We start from the raw sequence: 19,105 nt of genomic DNA, 5'->3' as shown, positions 1-19,105 counted from the left end.
ATATGGTTTCTCTCCTATGAGAAACCCAAATTATAAATAAAGAGAAAAATAAAAGATATATAGTGGGAAATAGGAAGACAGATCTTTTTCAAATGGGGAGGGGATCAAGAGATGGAAAGAGGGGAGGGGAGAGAAAGAAAGGAAATGAAAATAGGAATTAAAATGTGTTAGGTACGCTTACCAACTTTACACAACGAATGTAAACATTATATACTGCAAGCATGTACTAACAGAAATAAAACATAAAAATAAAAAGTTGCTGTTATGTTTTAGATCTACAGTGTCCGCCCACATTTCCATGCGTGTGGAAGGGGACTGGATCATGGGCTGCTCTACTCATGAATGGCTTGGTCCATGGATGAGTTCACAGCTGAGTGTACTAGCAGGTGGGGCCTGGTTGGAGGTGGTCCCTGGGGGTGTGTCCCGCCAGACTCCTCCCTTCTCTCTGCTTCCCGCTGCCATAGAACTAGGGGCTGTCCTGGCCCGGGCCCTTCCACCACACCACTCCTGCCTTGGACCCAGACAACCATGGACTGAGGGCTTGAGCCAAAATAAACTCTTCCTTTAAATGGTGGATGTCAGGTAATTTGTCCCAGGAACGTTCCAGAAAGTGACTAAGACGGTTGGCAATCTTGTATCAATTAACAACATTCTAAAATTTTACTGGTCTTTAAAACTAGGAACCTGAGAGCCTTTCCCTAAGGTGGATAGCTCAGATCAGCTGACAGGTAAACTGATCTCTCATGAGAGGCGGAGCCTCTGGTTCAGACTACTAAAGTCACCGTTCTCTGTTGACCTTCAGGTGCATCAGGGACAACGGAGAGGCCTGAAGACCGGGAAGGTTATTAATGTGACAGATTCAAGTCCGCTAATCTCGGAAATATACCTACCTGAGAAATCTTCGTCTGCCCCAATACAACTGTACTGTAAAAGGTTTTACTCTAATTTTCATAGCTAACACCTGGACGTGATGGGCACAAAGCAAGGTCCAGTAATTCCGGGCACAGTTGTAGGGGCTGAGCATACCAACGCCGAGAGACTCCCATAAACCCGAGGGAAACACACGTGATGTTGTCTCAGGGACCCTTCAGCTCCGCACAGGGTGGGGAGGTCACTGTCCTGTGAGCCCCGTGCTAGGCTAGTGTTGCAGGAAGGCACGGAGTGCACAACTGCCTTGCCTTTTGGACGCCTGGGCTGGCCAGAATGTTGCCGAGGAGGGGGAGCCTTGCACGCTGCCGGAGGCCGGCTCTTTCGCTGTAACGGGACGTCCTCCCGTAGGAAACCACACGGCCTGCGCGCCTGGACCGCAGCCCTGTCGCTCCCGGCGAGCTGCCCAGAACGAGGCGGGGCGCTGCTCTGCGGCTGCCGCTATTGGTCGGCGGTGCGGGGGGCGTTCACCAGCACGAGGGTCCGGGCTGCGGTCCCGAGCGGTGGCCGGAAAGTTAAAGCGGGCAGCGCGGCCGCGGGAGTCAGAGTAGCGCGCGGACGCTGCAGCTGCCCGCGGAGGGCGCGGACCTGAGCCCTGACCCAGCACGGTAGCGGCCGGCGGGCTGGCGCGGCCGCCCTGGGACTGGCAGCGGTGCCCGGTACGTACCCTGCCCTCGAGTCCCGGGCAGCGAGGGGCGCGCGGGGAGCCCCCGGTTCCTGCCGCCCGCGCGTTCGCCGTCGGGCTTGCTGTGGCACGTGGTGTCGCTACACCGGGCCGGAGTTCGAATGCAGGGAGAGGACAGTCCAGGGGCCGGAGCGGGACCGAGCTGGCCTGACCCACGTGACCCCCCCCCCCCCCGCTGCCCCGGGGCTGCGACAACAGACCACCTTGCTCCCCAAGGTCCCAAGTTCGAACCTGGCACCGGTTGCCAGCCTGGGACCTGGCCTTGTGGAGGGTGCCCTGGAATTGAGTGGTGGGCTCTGCAGCGCAAGGACGAGCGCTCTGTCTCTGTCTCTCTGTGTCTCTCTGTCTGTCTGTCTGTCTCTTCTCTCTCTCTACTTCGGTTTCCCGGGCACAAAGTGAAAATAAATAAAACTGCTTCCAGAGCCAGGAGTGGGGGGTGCTTGTAATCGCAGCACTCTGGAAAGCTGAGGCGGGAGTATGACAAATTCAAGATCAGCCTGGGCAATTTAGCAACTCAGCGAGAATCTGTTTCAAAATTTAAAAACTTGAAAAAGCACTTGAATGCAGCTCAGTGCAAAGGTTCTGGGTTCAATGGGGGTGGGTTGCAAACCCTATTGCTATAAAGTTGTGTTTGCTTGTCCCAACTCCTTTGCAGTCTGGTTCAGATCGCCCTTTAATCACACACTTGGTAGTCACAGGTCCACGAGGCCTGGGGGCGCGGGGTGCGGTGGCCCGCGCGGGGGTGCTCGAGCCGCGCGGTTCTGCTGCTGTCCGCCGCTCCCGCGCCCCGCCCCGGCCCGCCCCGGCCCGCCCGGCCCCGCCTCCCCTGGGGCGATAATTTGGGCTCCTCCTCCTTGTCTTCACCCCTGGAACCCAGCCCAGGCCCAGCCTCCCGGACACACCGACGCTCACGTAGTCGGGTGGCAGTGCTCTCCGATGCGGCCAGCGCGCTCGGGCGGGGGCGTCTCCGCGGCCCGGAAGGTGGGTGCGGCGCGGGCACTGCGGCTCCGGGGAAGCGGGCGGTGCGGCCCTGACCGACGGGGGTCCTGGGCAGTGGGTTGAGGGTGGCGGGTGGGCGCACCGGCCTGCTTCAGACGCCCTTTGGAACCCGAAGAAAGGGGTGTGAACAGGACAGTAGCGGTGAGGGCGCTACTGTAAAAGAGGGGGTGAGGGCGCAGAGGAAATAGCAGAAGATGTGGGGCCTGGCAGGGTATTGCTGCCTGAAGGAGAGGAGAAAGTGGGACCTGGAGAGTTGCTGAAAGTTGGCAGAGTCCCTGGGCTGTGCGGCCGGGGCCTCCGGGGTCCCCAGAAGGGACTCAGGGCTTCAGTCAGGGGGAAGAGGAGGCGGAGAGGAACCGGTTCGATTGGCAGAGTTGTTCAGGAGCCAAGGCTTAAGCGAAGACAGCTGGAGGACTCACGGCAGAAGTAGTTGAAGTATGCAGGGAAGAGTGGGAAGAGGACCTTATCAGCACAAGTGACAGAGCTAGCAGGGAAGAATCCTGGAGCCCAGATAAGTTGAACCCTAGAGCACAGCTCGGTAGAGGCGTTCTTCCTTAGGTAGGGCTCTCTTTCCCTGGGACGTTGTTAGACGGCGAGGGCCTGGCCCACTTAACCTTATTCACAAACTCCTTTTTTTTTAAATCTTTTTGAGACAGGGTTTCACTATGCAGTTTAGGCTGGCCTTGAATTCACTTATGTAGCCCCAGGCTGGCCTCGAACTTGTAAGGATCCTCTTGCCTCAGCCTCCCGAGTGCTGGGATTACAGGCGTGCGCCACCACACTCGGTACTTACTCACAAATATTTATCTCCAAGATGCTTTGGTCGCTGATGACAAGATCAAAGGGTGCAAATAACTTTTAAGGCTGTAAGTAAAGTTCCCCCAGTCTGAATACAAACGAGAAAAGATGTCAACTTTATAAGGTATCAGCTGAACCTTTGGGGAGGGAATGAAGAACTGCTGAAGGGTGGCTGATGGCCGTCTTATAAACTGGTTGTGAACATTTTTCTAATGTACTTCAGCAGTTTTCAGTGTTGCTGGAGGGTTGTTTGTACATATGATTTTCCTGTCTTATCAGGAAGAATGGAGGAAAAATGCCTTGGCCCCAGTACAAAAAAAAAAAAAAAAGAGAAAGATTTGCTTCCTATTAGAGGACAGCCAGAAGTCAGTAGCTCAGGCGCCTCACACTAGGAAGGAAGGTCATGGGGTTATTTTCTGAACAGGTCTGGAATTTTCATAAGAAAAACCACCGTGACGTCTCTCCTGGCCAGCTGTCTTGAGAAAGTGTGCTGTGAGTGGAAGAGAAAGAGTATTTCTGCATAGCTATCTATGTGCGCTCCAGCTTTGGGGACTAGTACAGTTTGTGAAGTTTGGGCCAGGAACACTGACCTTGCTCTGCACAGCCGGCTCCCTCCGCCAGCACAGCTGACCTCCAAGGTTTCCGTATAGACCCAGGGTGCTAGAGAGCCCAGCTGGCCTGGGGCACAAATACTTCAGCTTTGTGTTTCTGTGCTGCAACTGGTATCATGCTTTGCTGGTTCTGATATTGTCTGTATTCTGGCTCTGGCTTTTATCCGGGGGAAAAAGCTCTGCCTGGAGCAGCCAGTGAGTCTGGCAGGAGAGGCCTGAGGTATATCCTGGCACATCCTGCCTGGCAACTGATCATTTTCATGCCATTTGCACATGAAGCATCTGCCCAGGTGTCTTCCTTTCAGGGACTTAAAGTATTACTTTGGACATCTCAGTTGTTCAGTAATTCTGTGTGGTTGCCGTCCCTGTCACAATCTACTGGGGACTTCCTAGGCAGAATGGTTAAAAAAGCCTGCTCCAAGCTAGCATCTTGACACACTCCTGCTTGCAGAATAAGTCAGTGAAAGCCAGAATCCACTGCATGGACAGGCAAGGCAGTGGACAGTTACGACGTACCCCGGATTTGAGACCAGAGGAGTAAATGTTCTCACCTGCGGTGGCGGTGACACACTGAAAAAGCAAAAGGACCCTGGGCCAGGGTTGCTTGTGCAATTCCCTGGGCAGTAGTCCTGCCAGTGGTGATTTTGGGCCATCAAAACCTTACATTTGCCTTTCATGGAAGAATCTTGCAAAAACAATTTGGCTCTTGAAAACGCCAGTGGAATGTTTAATCAGCTCTGGCTCTGACTAGAATCTCCCCTGTCCACCTCCAGCCCTGCTTGTTCTTACAGCTTGGTGATAAAAGGGATCCTGGGAACAAATGTACACCAGTGGGTCACAACAGTGCAACTTGACCAGGGTCTCTCGCTCGCTCAGCCTCTTGAACCTGCACCACGTGGGGTCGGAACTTGGGAGAGCCGTTAGCGAGCTGAAATTGTGCAGTCTGGATCCCTTTACTTTGCCACTCTGTTGCCATAGTATCTTGAGAGTTTCTCAATCTTTTTCTAATGAACACCTTTAAAGGTATGCAGGAAGGAGCAGCTGAGGTTGGTTTATTGGAAGCCCAGAGAGAACTTGCCTTCGACATTGTGCTGACTCAGGCCAGGAGGAAGAAGCTGAAGGGGGAAGGACTCCTCCTCCCTCTTCACACCCAAGATTTCATGGGTGGGCTAAGGGGGATGCTTTGCTGGGATACAAGGTGTGGCTGTTGTGTGGTTAGTTATTTTGTTTTAATGCACATTTAAAAACAAAACAAGCTGGGCATGGTGGTGCACGCCTGTAATCCCGGCATTTGGGAGGATCACCATGTATTCGAGGCCAGCCTGAGCTACATAGTGAGACCTGGTCTTGAAAGAAAAACAAACAGAAGATAAATCTGCCTGTTTTAAATCAGAGTTGAAGCTGGGCATGGTGGCATACGCCTATAATCTTAGCACGCGGGCGGCTGAGGCAGGAGTGCTGCTGTGAGTTCAAGGCCAGCCTGCAATAGCAAGTCCCTATCCATAAATAAAAAATAAAGTTAGAACTGAAGATGTATTTCCAGTACTTCTAACATAAAAATTTTGGAGTAGGGAAGAAAACTAAAATTCAAGTAATTTATAAGAATAGGGTATTTTTCTTTTTTAGTGTACAAGGTAGTCAACCCATTGATTCTCTGTGAAGCCATCTTGTCCAATTTAGTAAAAACTTTCCTTTACAGAAAAATTGCATGGATATAAGAACAGATAATAGCCAGGCATAGTAGTGCACACCTATAATCCCAGTACTTGGGAGGCTGAGGCAGAAAGATGGCCATGAGGTCTCTCTGGGCAACATAGTGAGTTCAAGACCATCCTGAACTATGTAGCAAACTCCTATCTCAAAATAATAAAATAATAATAATAATAATAGGCAAATTTGCCCTAATTTTTTTTATAGATTGACTTGGTTAGAGAGGAAACAAACAAATTATTCTGTTTTGTCTCTAAATTTGTGTTTCTACAAGTGGTCATGGCTAAGTGCTTTTCTTGCATCCTAAGAAAGCGCTATTCTTTTCAAAAAATGGAATCAAACCTCATATGTCTTTGTCCCTTTTTCACTTTTTCATTATGCATTGAGTTAATCAAAATCAGAAGGTGAAAATGAAACACTGTTTATAAGACCAAACTATTGGTCCTCCAACTCTTGCCAAAAGATGAACACTATTTTGCCTGTCATTTCTCATGGGCAGTGGCACATGCCTAAGGACAGGCACCCCACACACCACCGCCTACCTATGCCTTGGCAATAAGAAAGGGGGGTGTATTTGGGGATTAATGCAGATCATGTGTTCTGGAACTCTCAGACTTGAGAATTTAATTCTGGTTTTGTTATTGGCATCTTTAGTTTAGCCTGTTGTATCTGTTGAATCAGAATATAAATCTGCTAGGTATAATCAGAATGCTAAGTTTAGTAATGTAATAATGTCAGGATAAGAGTTTGGCAAACTTTAAAATATTGGAAATTTCATTTTTGAAGTTTTTTTTCTGATTATAGGAACAATGTTATTTTTAAAAAATAAGAAAATACAAAGAAAAAAAGACAAATAGCTTTCCTGAAATCCTGTCACCTGGATATTGTGACAGCTTCAGGTGTATAGTAGTGCCTCCTGCTCCACAGGGGACAGGTTCAAAAACACTCCCCCATCAATGCCCAAAACCACAGAGGGTACTGACCATCACATACGCTGTGTTTTTCCTCTGTGTCCTAGAGTGTGACCACGTAGGGCCAGTTAACCTGCCTTTCTGTGTTAGACACTTAGATGCCTCATTTACATCACTACTCTTGTGCTTTGGGGACACCATTAAATACAATAAGAGTAAACTGAACACAAACACTGTGATACTGCAATAGTTGACCTGATGCCCTGGATGGCAACTAAGTCACTAATGGAAAGATAGTGTGTATGTGGTGGATATACAGGACAAAGGCATGATTCACATCCCAGGAAGAAATAGGGCCAAGCAGGATGGCACAACATTTCTTCGTCATAATGGCACACATTTTAAAATATGTGAATTGTTTCCTTCTGGAGTTTCCCATGTAATGTTTTCGTACCATAGCTGACCACAGGGAGCTGAAACCATGGAATGCAAAAGCACAGATAAGGGACCACTATATTGCTAATCTTTTTTGCATATATCTATGTGACATGTTCTCCCCACAGGTCTGGTCTTCATGTACAACTTTATCTTCTCTAATTTTCGCATTTACAATATATTATAAAATTTTCCCATACCATTTAAATCTTTTCCATAAATGAGTTCAGTGGTGAGATAAAATTGAATAGCACAGATGTAGAACAGCTGAGTTAACCAGGTACCCGTTAATGGTCAGTCTTCAGCGTTCTTCCCCCTACCCCATAAAGCTGCATTGAATATTTTAGTATGTTAACTTCCATTCACTTTTAACTATTTACTTAAGATGAATACCTATATGTGGTATTGGAGCAAAAATGGTAACATCCTAAAAGGTTGTATCAATTGACAATAATAAAAACATTTTTATTATCTTTTAAAGTTCTTTCAAAATTCAATAGCTAGAAATGGGCATCTTTTCTAATCGAAACTTCTCACACTAATTGTAATGTTGGACATTGCATATTTATTGGCCCCTTTTCAATTTCTTCCATGGATTTTCTGCTCATATTTTTGCTCATTTTTCTATGTGGACTGTTTGATTTTGTTATTGTTTTGTAAGAGCTCTTTGTATAGCATGGTATTAACTATTTTCTGCCATGCTTTTTGTAAAATATTTTTTCAGGTTATCTGTAGTCTTTTGGATTTTATGGCTTTTTATCAGTTATAGAAAAGCGTAATTTTATAAAGTCAGGTTTGATCTCTTGTAGCATGAGTCTTTTTGTTCTCAGAGCAACTATTTTCACCTATACAAAAGACAAAAAGTTCATATATATTAAAGGTTTAAAAATAAATTATACTTTTTTTAAAAAAAAGTATGCGGGAATAGAAAAGCCTACCATTACTTTATGGAAAGAAGTTTGTGTCTGTCTTCATAATTGAATCCCAGTGTCTAGCATAATACCTGACATGTAGTAAACACCCAGTCAATATTTGCATGATGAATTCACTCCTTTTTATTGAATAAAAACAGCTATTAATGCTTAAAACTATAGTGAGATGTCACCTTGCATCTATTAGAATGGATGTCATCAAAGAGATGAAAGATAATGGTGTTGAAGATGATGTGGAGAAAAGGGAACCCTGGGCAGTATTGGTGAGGGTGTCGGTCAGCACAGCCACTACAGGAAACAGCGTGCTCCTCAAAACCTAAAACTACCATATGGCCCAGCAGTCCCACTACAGGGTATATGTTCAAAGGAGATGAAATTGCTATGTTGAAGGGACATTCCACACCCATGTTCATTGCAGCACTTTTCCTAATAGGCAAGATATGGCATCAATCTAAATGTCCATCCATGGATAAAGAAAATGGGGTACATATATATACACAATGGAATATTGCTCAGCCATAGAAAAGAATGAAATCCTTTCATTTGAAGCAATGTGATGAGCCAGGAGAACACTACCTAAAGTGCAATAAGCCAGGCAGAGAGAGACAAATGCCGCATGTTCTCACTTACATGTGGAATCTATAACAGTTCCACTCTCTGAAACAGAGTAGAATGCTGGTTACCAGGGCCTTCAGGAGACTGGGGAAATCTTGACCAAAGGACACAAAAATCTTATTTCAATAGAACTAAATGCAAGAGGGGCTGGGGATTTAGCTCAGTGGCACAGCGCCTGCCTAGCAAGCGCAAAGTTGTGAGTTCAATTCCTGGTACGGGGGAAAAAAAACCAAAAAAAAAAAAAAGAACTAAATGCAAGAGAGCTACTGTACATCATAGTGACTGGAGTTAATAAAAACACATATGGTACTTCAAAATGGCCAAGAGAATATATTTTAAGTGTTCTCAACACACACACACAATGATGTGAGATAATGCATATGTTAATAGCTTATTTTGCCACTACACTGTATTGTATACCATAAATATCTATGATATCTGCTTGCTAATTAACAAATCAAAATACCAGCCTTTACCAAACTGTGCTCCTCAGGACACCTGTCTGTGGAATATGCTTACCCAAAAAGGGTTCTTTAGTGTGAGAAATGAGTATGAGAAATTCTGTAAACATGTGCCCTTGGTGGCTCATTAGCATACTGAGGGGCTCAAGACATCCTGACAGAAAAACCTATGAACATAACTTTAAAGCTAGTGGATTTCATATTTTTGTGTTTTCACCTTCCAGCACCCCTCCTCCAATACACACACACATGCGCACATGCGCACATGCTTATTCTTCTCTAAAACCCACATCCTGTGAGACTGCCTGGAGTTAACACTGATCCATGTGCACCCAGGTGAAAGGAGACATTGTTCGGCACTCTCTGCTGGAATGAGGCATTTGAACATCCATCTGATCTTCCTCCCGTTTTGTCTTTCTCTCTTCTGCCAGGGTGCTTGCCTGTTCCTCCCACCCCGCGATGGCAGTGGACATTGAGTACAGGTACAACTGCATGGCCCCCTCCTTGCGCCGCGAGCGGTTCATCTTCAAGGCCTCGCCGAAGCCGAGCAAGCCCCTGAGGCCTTGCATTCAGCTGGGCAGCAAGGATGAAGCCAGCGGGATGGTAGCCCCTGTGGTCCAGGAGAAAAAGGTGAAAAAGCGGGTATCCTTCGCGGACAACCAAGGGCTGGCCCTGACAATGGTCAAAGTGTTCTCGGAATTCGATGACCCATTAGATATTCCGTTTAACATCACTGAGCTCCTAGACAACATTGTGAGTTTGACGACAGCAGAGAGCGAGAGCTTTGTTTTGGACTTTTCACAACCCTCCACAGATTACTTAGACTTTAGAAATCGACTTCAGGCCAACCGTGTCTGCCTTGAAAACTGTGTGCTGAAGGACAAAGCCATCACAGGCACCGTGAAGGTTCAGAACCTCGCATTCGAGAAGATCGTGAAAATCAGGATGACATTCGACACTTGGAAAAGCTTCACAGACTTTCCTTGCCAGTACGTGAAGGACACTTATGCCGGTTCAGACAGGGACACGTTCTCCTTTGACATCAGCTTACCTGAAAAGATCCAGTCTTATGAAAAGATGGAGTTTGCCGTGTGCTATGAGTGCAATGGCCAGACGTACTGGGACAGCAACAAAGGCAAAAACTACAGGATCATCCAGGCTGAATTAAAGTCCACTCAGGTCGAGCCACAACATGGACCAGATTTTGGAATATCCTTTGATCAGTTTGGAAGCCCTCGCTGTTCCTATGGACTGTTTCCAGAGTGGCCAAGTTACTTAGGATATGAAAAGCTAGGGCCTTATTATTAGTGACTGCAGTTGACAGTCGTGGCTCCGGTCACCCCGGCTTGGAGAAGCCAAGAGAAGAGCAAAGCTAAACTGCCATCAGGCACTGTTTGTGGAAAGAAAGGAACCTGTTCACTTTTTTCTGAAACCAGCAAATCCAGCTGGGTTTAGCTCACAGAACTGGCTTCTGGCTCAGAGGTGACACTCTGGTACGTTGTGACACTTGCAGCAGCCATAAGAATGAGCGGAATGGTGCCAGGAAGGGTCTGGAAAGGAACCAAGCCTGTGGGCAGTGCTGGCGAGGCCAGAGGAGCCTGCCTCCTTTCTGCACTCAGAGGCATGCAGGAAGTCCGTCACCTGAAAGTCACTCAGTCCCCAGCCTCCCCAGTGGGATCCGCATGCCCCATCCACCTTTGGTGGTCTCCACCATCCAGGCCTTTCCTGCTGCTTGGACCACCCTTTAACTCTGTGCTGTGACAAAGCCATCACTGTGACGTCTGACAGGATGTCACCGCTACAGAGGACACATGCAATCAGCTCCTTTTTCTGCAGGTTCATTTTTTTGCTTTTCATTTTTTTTCACAGTTCATCTAATGTTCAGAAGAAGAGAGTAAAGGCAAATAAATAGCCTGTGACTGAGAGAGGCATTTCCTCTCCCCTCTTCCTGACCCCACATCTGTATTCCAGAGGACAGCAACGTCCCAGTGATGGAAAATCCTGTGTGGGGTCATAGACTGCAGGGTGATGACCAGGCAGGACAGTTGGCATATAGGACACTTGTAGCTTTTCCTCTTGGCTTTTTGGAAGAGCTTTCTAAGCACTCGCCATCACTCTGAGTCACTAGAAGGCTCAATGACTTGATTTATTTTCACTTGCTTGGCTGGTTCACCAGCCTCATTCTTTCGCAAAGAATTATAGATCTCTCTTTCCAGAGAGTCATCTTGATTCTGTGTTTAGAACATATGATTTGCAGATCCACGAAGCCCTCAAAAAATGTTTGGTCTTATTTTGCCTGCAGTATCCAGGACACTTTGCAAGCACCCACGGACATTGACTCGGGTGTTCTTATTTATGGTGTGCTAGTATGTAAAAGGATGGGGAGCAAATCCTCATCACATTCTCATATGCTTAAATGTTTGCCAACACTGAAAAAGCAGTGGTTAATTGTTCTTAACCATATTGGACAAAAGTATGTTGGAGAATGCTATTGTGAGACTCCTAGGACATTCACTGTCAGATGGATTCCCCAAACCTGTGATTTTTCCTGGGCAAGATTGGTTTTTACTTAGGGATATTTGAAAAATATTTTTACATATGTATTTGTAGAAATGTTGATTTTTTTTCCCTTAGTTTTGGAGTTTGGTTGAAGAACTATTTAAATCTCTATTTGCCTGATCTTACTAAAAGTGAGGTTTTCTTAGGCACGCAGGAAAAGGGAATGCATCTTTGCCGACCTTTGGAGGCACAGCTGCTGGACTTGTCAAGCAGATTCTTGTGCTTGAATTTTCCAGATTAGTTGAAAAGATCTCCTGCTTTCTGTGGCTTTGGAATCAGTGTCATGCAGGTATCAAGTGCCTTGGCTCCTGAACTTTGATAGTTGGGGACTATTTTTCTTTTTATTTTCATTTTTGAACTTTTATTTTCGTTTTGAACATTTTCAGTTTTAACTGTTTAATTGCTAAGTGGTATTTGATGTAATTCATGTTCCTAAAACTAGCTGTTACTAGTCTACAATCGAGGGCTTTATGTTTTGTACCTCTCCCAGGTGGATAGCACTTTGGGATTACGTGATAATGTAATTTATGGGGAAATCACATTTGTATTTTATGCTGAAATTGGGCGAGACTGTGTTTTATCCAAGCACCAAGCATACAAATGATACTTTAAATGTTACAGAACTATTAATAGCATAAATCCAAATCCAGTGGAAGCAAAACTGATCTTATATATGTCATGAGTTTTATTTTGGGTTAAGAAGTGCCCCCCGCAATGTTCGAAAGGCACAAAGTGCGCTGTTATTTACAAGTTACCAGAGTAAGGATGGTTCTGCATTCCAAAGAAAAGGTCCTCAAGTGACTCTAGAATAAAATTTTTTGGTTTTGTGTAATAATGATCCCGAGACATTCCCCTGTCAAAATTTGAAATATGGTAATTCAATGATAAGTATCTCTCCTAAAGCAGCTATAAGCCCCCCACCCCTTCTTTCTCCCAGCCTTTTTGCTGGGGGCACTGGTTGCAAACCCCCAGCTGACACACCTAGGTATGCACCCCACCCCTCTGTTCAGAAGGCAAGTCCTCACTTGCTTGCAGAGAGTCTGTTTCCCCTTGAAAGAACCTACTTGCCTGACTTCAATGATGAGGACTAAATAAATAAATTATGAAGACAGTCCCTTACTGGAGGTCTAAAGACCTTGCCTTTCTGCTCTTGCCCCCTGCATCCAGCACCCTTTCTCCATTTGCCGCAGTCTGCCTATGATTCTCTCGGAGGACCTTTCAGACGCATTGATAGATTCTTTGTTCCTAGCTCACCGTTTAGGCCTCCACACTTCAGAGGCTGACAGGCTCCTTAATTAGTCTTGGCTACAGCCTGACCTGGACCTCTGACTTCACCCCACTCTTGGTTATGATGACAAATAGTCCCCAGTCTTCATGTCTTTCCACTTACCCAGAAGTCCCAGCCTCCTGTCACTGTGCAGCAATGCTGTGGTTTGACACTGGGGAAGCAACTCCATTTTTGTTTCATATTTATTTCCCACAGTGCCATGGGGCACTTTAGCAAATTGGGTGCAATAAATAAGCTGAACTATGTAAAATATATAATAAATAAACTTTCAGTGTTTCTGGGAAGATGTTTCTTGAAAGCATGAGAAGTGGGCTTTTTAAAAGCTATTCTTGTTAGAAGGGAGCTAATGAGAAAGAACAGAGCTATGTGGGTCTCCAGAAATTAGAATAATTGGAGTCAATGGTGGAATTTATCTCTAAGATTTAACTGTAATGGTGATAACAGTGATATGTTTTTTAAAGGTGTAAATTTTGAACCACTTTGTAGTTTTTGATCTTTACATGGCATTGCTTTCTTTTTTTTTTTTTTTTTTTTTGGTACCAGGAATCGAACTCATGACGTCAGGCTTGCCAGGCAAGCACTTATGCTACTGAGCTAAATCCCTGGCCTGGCATTGCTTTTTAAAAACAAGTATAATGTACTCATTTGGATATGAATTGAGTTTTGTATGCTCCTTTTTTTAGAAATACCCGCTTTGTGGGTCTTCTCTCTCCCAAAGGACAGTGATTGCAAACCTTGGTTGTCTTTTTAAATTCCTCTGCTGGATGCAGTCCCAGAGGCCCTTTGCTGGTGGCTGGGGGTAATGAGGGGCTGTATCTAATTGTCTTTCCCCACAGGATTACTGAAATTGGAGATAAGGAGTTATACATGTAATGGGATCTTACCTATAATGGGATCTTACAGGGCTACCCGAAGACAATTTGGCAGCTTATCTTAGTTTCCTGAAGTGGGAGAACACTTCAGGGACAATCAGTGTGTACTGGTCATGGTTATAAGTTGCAAAGTTGTGAATACTTTTACAGTTGTGTTTGTGGATCGGTTTGGAGACACTGCTGGGTGTGTGGGGACTTGGAAGCATGCAGCTGTGATGATGTTGCATTCTTACCTCAATGTAAATGTAGAATTGAGGACTCATCTTCATTTTACGCCTAAAAGTGCCTTGTCGAGAAATTTCTGCATGTTTTTTAAAAATAAATATTTTTGTACACAAAGTTAAAGGGGAAATGCACTTTAAAAAAAAAATCACAAGAATGGCTGTTTTTTGTGTATGTGTGGTACAAGAGAGTGATTTGTTTGTATCTATCTCAAAAGCAAGAAGTAATAAAGATAGAAAAAACAAAACTGAAACTGTCCTTCTATTCTTAGAGCCAGAGGAAGGAGAGCGATATTTTAGATCAGTCTTTCCACATACAGAGCTTGGGTATGTAAAGGTTTCCATCGCAGTCAGTGTCTGCAGTAAAGTCAAAGCTGTAAGGCTGGAGAGGGTGGGCGGCACTAATGGCTTTCCGTACTGTCCTGCAGTGATGCAGGTCACAGTTGAGAAGATAGGGAGGAGGTCCAGGGATATGGATGTTCTGCACACAAGGTCATCGCTCTTCCTACCCCTCTCACTTGCTCTTCAAGTGTAGTGCAGACAAATGTACTCAGAGGAATGTAAGAAAACTTTCAGTGACTGTCAGAGCTCTGCAGTGATGGAACCCTGAGCACCAAAATGAACGTGCTCCTGGGGCAGCCTGCCTTCTCCACTGGAGAGCAGCCATTCACCCTATGGAAGATTTGTATTGCAAAGCTCAGAAGAAGAGACAGAGGGAGACAGGTGGGTGGCAAACCTCCCAGAGATACGTCACCTCCCTCAGTCCCTGCCACCCTGGGAAGGTGAGTGGTGGCTCTGCTGTGAAAGCACAGAGACACCAATGCTCAGCAGCCAGGGTGCAGGTGCAGATGCAGACGTGAGTGCCACACATAGCTGTCTTTCTCAAAATGTTTAAACCCTGCCCACAATGTGCCTTCATAGACATGAAGGGGGAAAATAACACTGGTTTCTACCAATGTCTAAGATTCAGTATGGCTTTCATAGTCCTTACTTAAATGTGAAGTCATCACCTGATCTCTGAGAGGATTAGAGTAAGACATGAAAAGAAAATGCCAACCACTTTCCTAGAGCAGTGTCCTCAGAATAGCAAGTGACCAGCTCTGTCCCATTCAGCGGCACACTCGCTGCTCACTGACCATGTCCAGGGGGCTCGATGCTCTTTCTACCCAGCTGTGTTCTTGGGGATCCTCCGGTGAGCATGCAAGCTGCAGAAAGGCAGGAGACATCGGGAGGTCTGTGTTCTACCCTTATCTCTGCCGTCACCCACTGAGGCCCACTGTCCCCTGACAACTGCCTTCCTGAAGGGACCTGAGTGTGCTGAGCAGGAATGAAGGAAGGAAGACCTTTGACAGCGCCCTGAGTATTTCTGAGATTGGCCAACATCTTTAAAGGGTTCTAAATATAAACTCCTGCAAAAAGTTCCATGAGTACTATGTGCGTTCTTTCGGAGACTCACAGGACAGAACAGCATTCCAATCACTTAGACTTCATTGAAGTCATCAGTGTTTGGGCTGAATGGAATATTAAAGCGAGAGAGCTCACTTTCACGGAGAAAGAGAGCACAGTTCTGTGTGGGTTTCTGCAGGTCGTCAGAAGGACAATATAGATCTTGTTTTTCCAAGAACTATCCCTGTGAACCAGCGTCAGTTCCTCAGATCTGAGAGGTCAAAAAGGTGACTCTGAAAAGCAGCCTTTTTTATGCTGCAGCAACACAGTTCCCAGGTCAATGGGACAGGGTCGTCATTATGCAGGGAAAGGCACGTCCCTCCAAGGGCTTCCTCAGCACATGCGAGGACGTGCAAGTATCAAGTCAGCAGGAAACGCTGTGGGTCTCTGGGGCTCACTGGACCTCAGAATGTGACAGGAGGAAACCACCAAAGGGGTTGAGGGCGACAGAGGCTCAAGGAAAGGGGCAGGATTCATGGCCTGTGAGGATTCCCTTCCCCAAAATAGAACCCTGGTTTTGTTGGGGTTTTTTTTTGTTGTTTTTTTTCTGGTACCAGGAATCGTACTCACAACCTTGCTCTTGCCAGGCAGGCGCTGTGCCGCTGAGCTAAATCCCCAGCCCTAGAACCCTGTTATAGCGTAGCATAGGACGGCTTTAACCAACCTTCATTCCTCGTTCTTCCGGTCACCATGCTTGGAGGGACAAAGAGAGAAAGGGGGTCTCAGCAGAGGTGCTTGCCATCCTCAGAGACTCCCTGTCAAATGCCGCACTTGAGTCAGTGCCATTTCCCAGGGCCTAGTGGGCCTCCCAGCATCACCCCAGTGCTGGACCTTGGGTTTGACACAGGTAGGGAGGGGAGACAGAGCTTCCACCTTCCTTTGACATCAAAGACAGCAGTAACAATATTAGATTCTGATCCTCATCCCCCAAAGCTACAAGACCAAACAGCCAGATCAGGGGTCAGCATCCTTTTCCCATAAGCATTGGATAGTAAATATTTTAGGTTTTGTGGGCCACATATGGTCTCTTCCTTTTTTGTTTTGTTTGAAAATGTAAAGACCATTCTTCACTTATGGGCCCTACACAAACAGGACAGGGCTGATTTGTCCTGCAGGCTGTAGTTTGTCTGTCCCAATGAAAAGTCGTCTAGGAGGAGACTTGAAATGGAACTTGCTAATGTTTGGAGGCAAGAGGTTATTTTCAGTTGCTTTTTTTTAATGAACATATAATTTGTGGTCAAAACTGGGACACTCTTGGGAACGAATAAGGCTGCTATTATTAATTACCTTGGAGCTCTCAGTGTGTCTAAGAGTAACCTGGGCAAACCCAACTGCTAGAACCCTGCCAGTGCTCACCTATTCCCCATCAGTCCTTTGGGATCTTCCCAGGCCTGTGGAGAGCTCAGAAAGCCCAGGATGGTCTTATGCAGGCATCATTGCTGGCTGCGTAGTGCCTCTGGGGAAGGGTGAATTATAACAGAGTGGTGATTTAGTCTGTGGTTTAGATATGTTTTTGTTGGTTGAGTTTTCTGTTCCCTAATTGTAGTGCTGATGGCCAAAAGCCTTCTGGAAATTATAGTCAATTCACTCCTAACAGTAGTTTGTTTAGGAGGAAAGGGGTTATTACTGGTTTGGGCTTATTTCCTACCACTACTTTTCCCCCACCCCACCCAATCCTTATGCCCAGCAAGTAGGCAATGCTCATTGTGGACAGAGACACTGAGCTGAATCTAGCAGTATTCCAAACCCACGTCCCCAGGAAGTAGCCCTCAAGTACTCCTGGGAATTTTGCCAGCTGCAGGGTCTCAGCTCGTCTTTCTCAGGCCCAGCAAGTTCAAGAAGCCCGAAGCACCATAGCAGACCAAGGATGTTGGAGTTTATCCCAAAGAGCTCTGAATCTTGGCCCTGAGAACACACTCTCTAGCTTGCCAGTGGCCGCCATGAGTAGTGGACACATGTACTCTATCTTTTGTGCTGTATCACTTCCTCTTGCAGGTATTTAATACCATTATCCAGGGCTGAAGGTGTGTCTGTCATATGGGGGAGATACCACTGTCAGTACTAAGGGGTCTTGCAAAGGTTTACATGGAGACCAGTATATCAAAAACTTCCACACTGCCAAGGGAGGGTTAGTACCACAGCACTCACTCAGTTCTTCTAGAAAAAGTGGAAACCCCACACAACACAGCCTTCACTGCTAAATTAGTGACACAATGAGATTGGTTACTACTTCCATTGGTCTCATTTCTGCAGCCATCTAAATTGTCTTTTGAGGGACATCTTGGTCCATTATAAATGGGAAATTGGCCAGATGAAATTTCACCGATTTTATAACACCATTTCATTAAAAACTGATGTCTCAATTATTTAGTCAATTACAGATTTGAACCAAACATTGAGAGAGTCCCCATATATTTTCTTAAATTCTTTGAAACAGACTTGTGTCCTTGCTTATGCAATAAGCCTGTGTTAATTTGAATTCTCCAGGTGATTTTCTCATCAACTGGTCAACCTCCTCACCACCTTGTACCCTCACATCTTGTAACACTCGGTATTATATTTCACAGAGAGGGAAGAGATACTAAGAAAAACTAAAGAAAAGTTATTTTCCTTGCAAAGTCCCTCCCTACTTGTTCATTTTTTTGTCTTGAAATGGTCTTTCCCACCCCCATCCTCGCCTCAGAGCTTCTGTGGGCAGCGCACGTACTGTCCTCACCAGGGAAGAGTGACAATGAATGGGTGACACTCTGCTGGTAGTGGCTGGGGCAGAACCTTGTTCTGCTGCTCACTCCCCATCTCAGCCTCTCCAGCATCTCTCTAGATGGGGATTACAGAGATGTAGGCCCCCAGCTGAAACCTCAGCCCCAAGCAACAGTGAACTCTAATAGGAGTGGCTGGAATCTGCACTTAAACTAAACCTTTTGCGTGTCAACCAACATGCAGAAGAGAAAAGGGGCTGCTGGACCATGGTGAGGAGACCCAGGGGTGGAACGCATCCACAGGCCTCAGCACCAAAATAAAAGGAGCTGCCCAAGGTGGACACAGCAGAAAATGAATAGCCACATCCCCAGGCCATTGATGCACTTTATTGCTGAGCTTCAGAGATGTGGATGAGAGCATCTTTCTTAGAACATACATGTTACACAGCTCCTGCTTCCTGAGTTCATGGATGCAGTTGGAGGAAAGCCTGAAAATAAGACAAAAGCAAAACTGCTGTGGGAGGAAACACAACTATTTAACCTGGATTATGCAAAAAGGCCTCTATTCATGTTTTGGCTATGTTCTCAAGGATAATTATCACCTCCTTTCACAAAAAATATTTCACAGAATCACATTTGAGCTATCTGTAGTGGTACGTGTATGACTTACATTTATATTTGTAAATTAAACTGCTTAACAAAGCAACTTCTAGTCAATGTAACTGAAAATTATATGTAAAATATATGATTGAGTGCTTCTATACATAAGGTTATGATTAGGCAACTGTTAAAGGAAATATAGAAAGGCATTCGTGGCAACTCAGGGAGGGGTTCAGGCAGGAGGACTGCAAGTTTTAGGACAGCCTGGGCAACCTAGTAAGACCCTGTTTCAAAATAAAAAGTAAAAAGGCCTAGGGATGTATGTCAGTCATAAAG

The 19,105-nt window shown here is 45.8% G+C and overlaps 1 protein-coding gene and 1 long non-coding RNA gene across 3 annotated transcripts in view; one reads left to right on the top strand and one right to left on the bottom strand.

The window, feature by feature from the left end:
- Positions 1–1,428: 1,428 nt before the first annotated feature.
- On the top strand, positions 1,429–14,272 carry Ppp1r3b (protein phosphatase 1, regulatory subunit 3B). Of its 2 annotated transcripts, none has more exons than XM_005398361.2 (2): positions 1,429–1,586; positions 9,516–14,272. In XM_005398361.2, the coding sequence occupies exon 2, from the start codon at positions 9,544–9,546 to the stop codon at positions 10,390–10,392; it is 849 nt and encodes a 282-aa protein (XP_005398418.1). In that variant the 5' UTR covers positions 1,429–1,586; positions 9,516–9,543; the 3' UTR covers positions 10,393–14,272. The 2 variants fall into 2 exon arrangements, with proteins under 2 accessions (XP_005398418.1, XP_005398417.1); XM_005398360.1 differs by lacking the exon at positions 1,429–1,586 and adding an exon at positions 2,492–2,593.
- Positions 14,273–18,542: 4,270 nt separating this feature from the next.
- Positions 18,543–19,105, bottom strand: part of LOC102019369 — a 12,881-nt gene continuing 12,318 nt past the window's right edge. Inside the window, exon 4 of the long non-coding RNA XR_263149.2 lies at positions 18,543–18,657. This is a non-coding gene — a long non-coding RNA (uncharacterized LOC102019369). The remainder of the gene's footprint in view (positions 18,658–19,105) is intronic.

Source organism: Chinchilla lanigera, unplaced genomic scaffold (genome assembly GCF_000276665.1).
Source record: "Chinchilla lanigera isolate Chin_1 unplaced genomic scaffold, ChiLan1.0 scaffold00062, whole genome shotgun sequence".
Taxonomy (NCBI): Eukaryota; Metazoa; Chordata; class Mammalia; order Rodentia; family Chinchillidae; genus Chinchilla; species Chinchilla lanigera.
Note: the sequence above shows the minus strand (reverse complement) of the source record. Positions and strands in the feature narration are given on the sequence as shown.

Excerpts from the sequence above, each read along its gene's own strand:
- Ppp1r3b (XM_005398361.2), top strand. The coding sequence starts at position 9,544 with ATGGCAGTGGACATTGAGTACAGGTACAACTGCATGGCCCCCTCCTTG.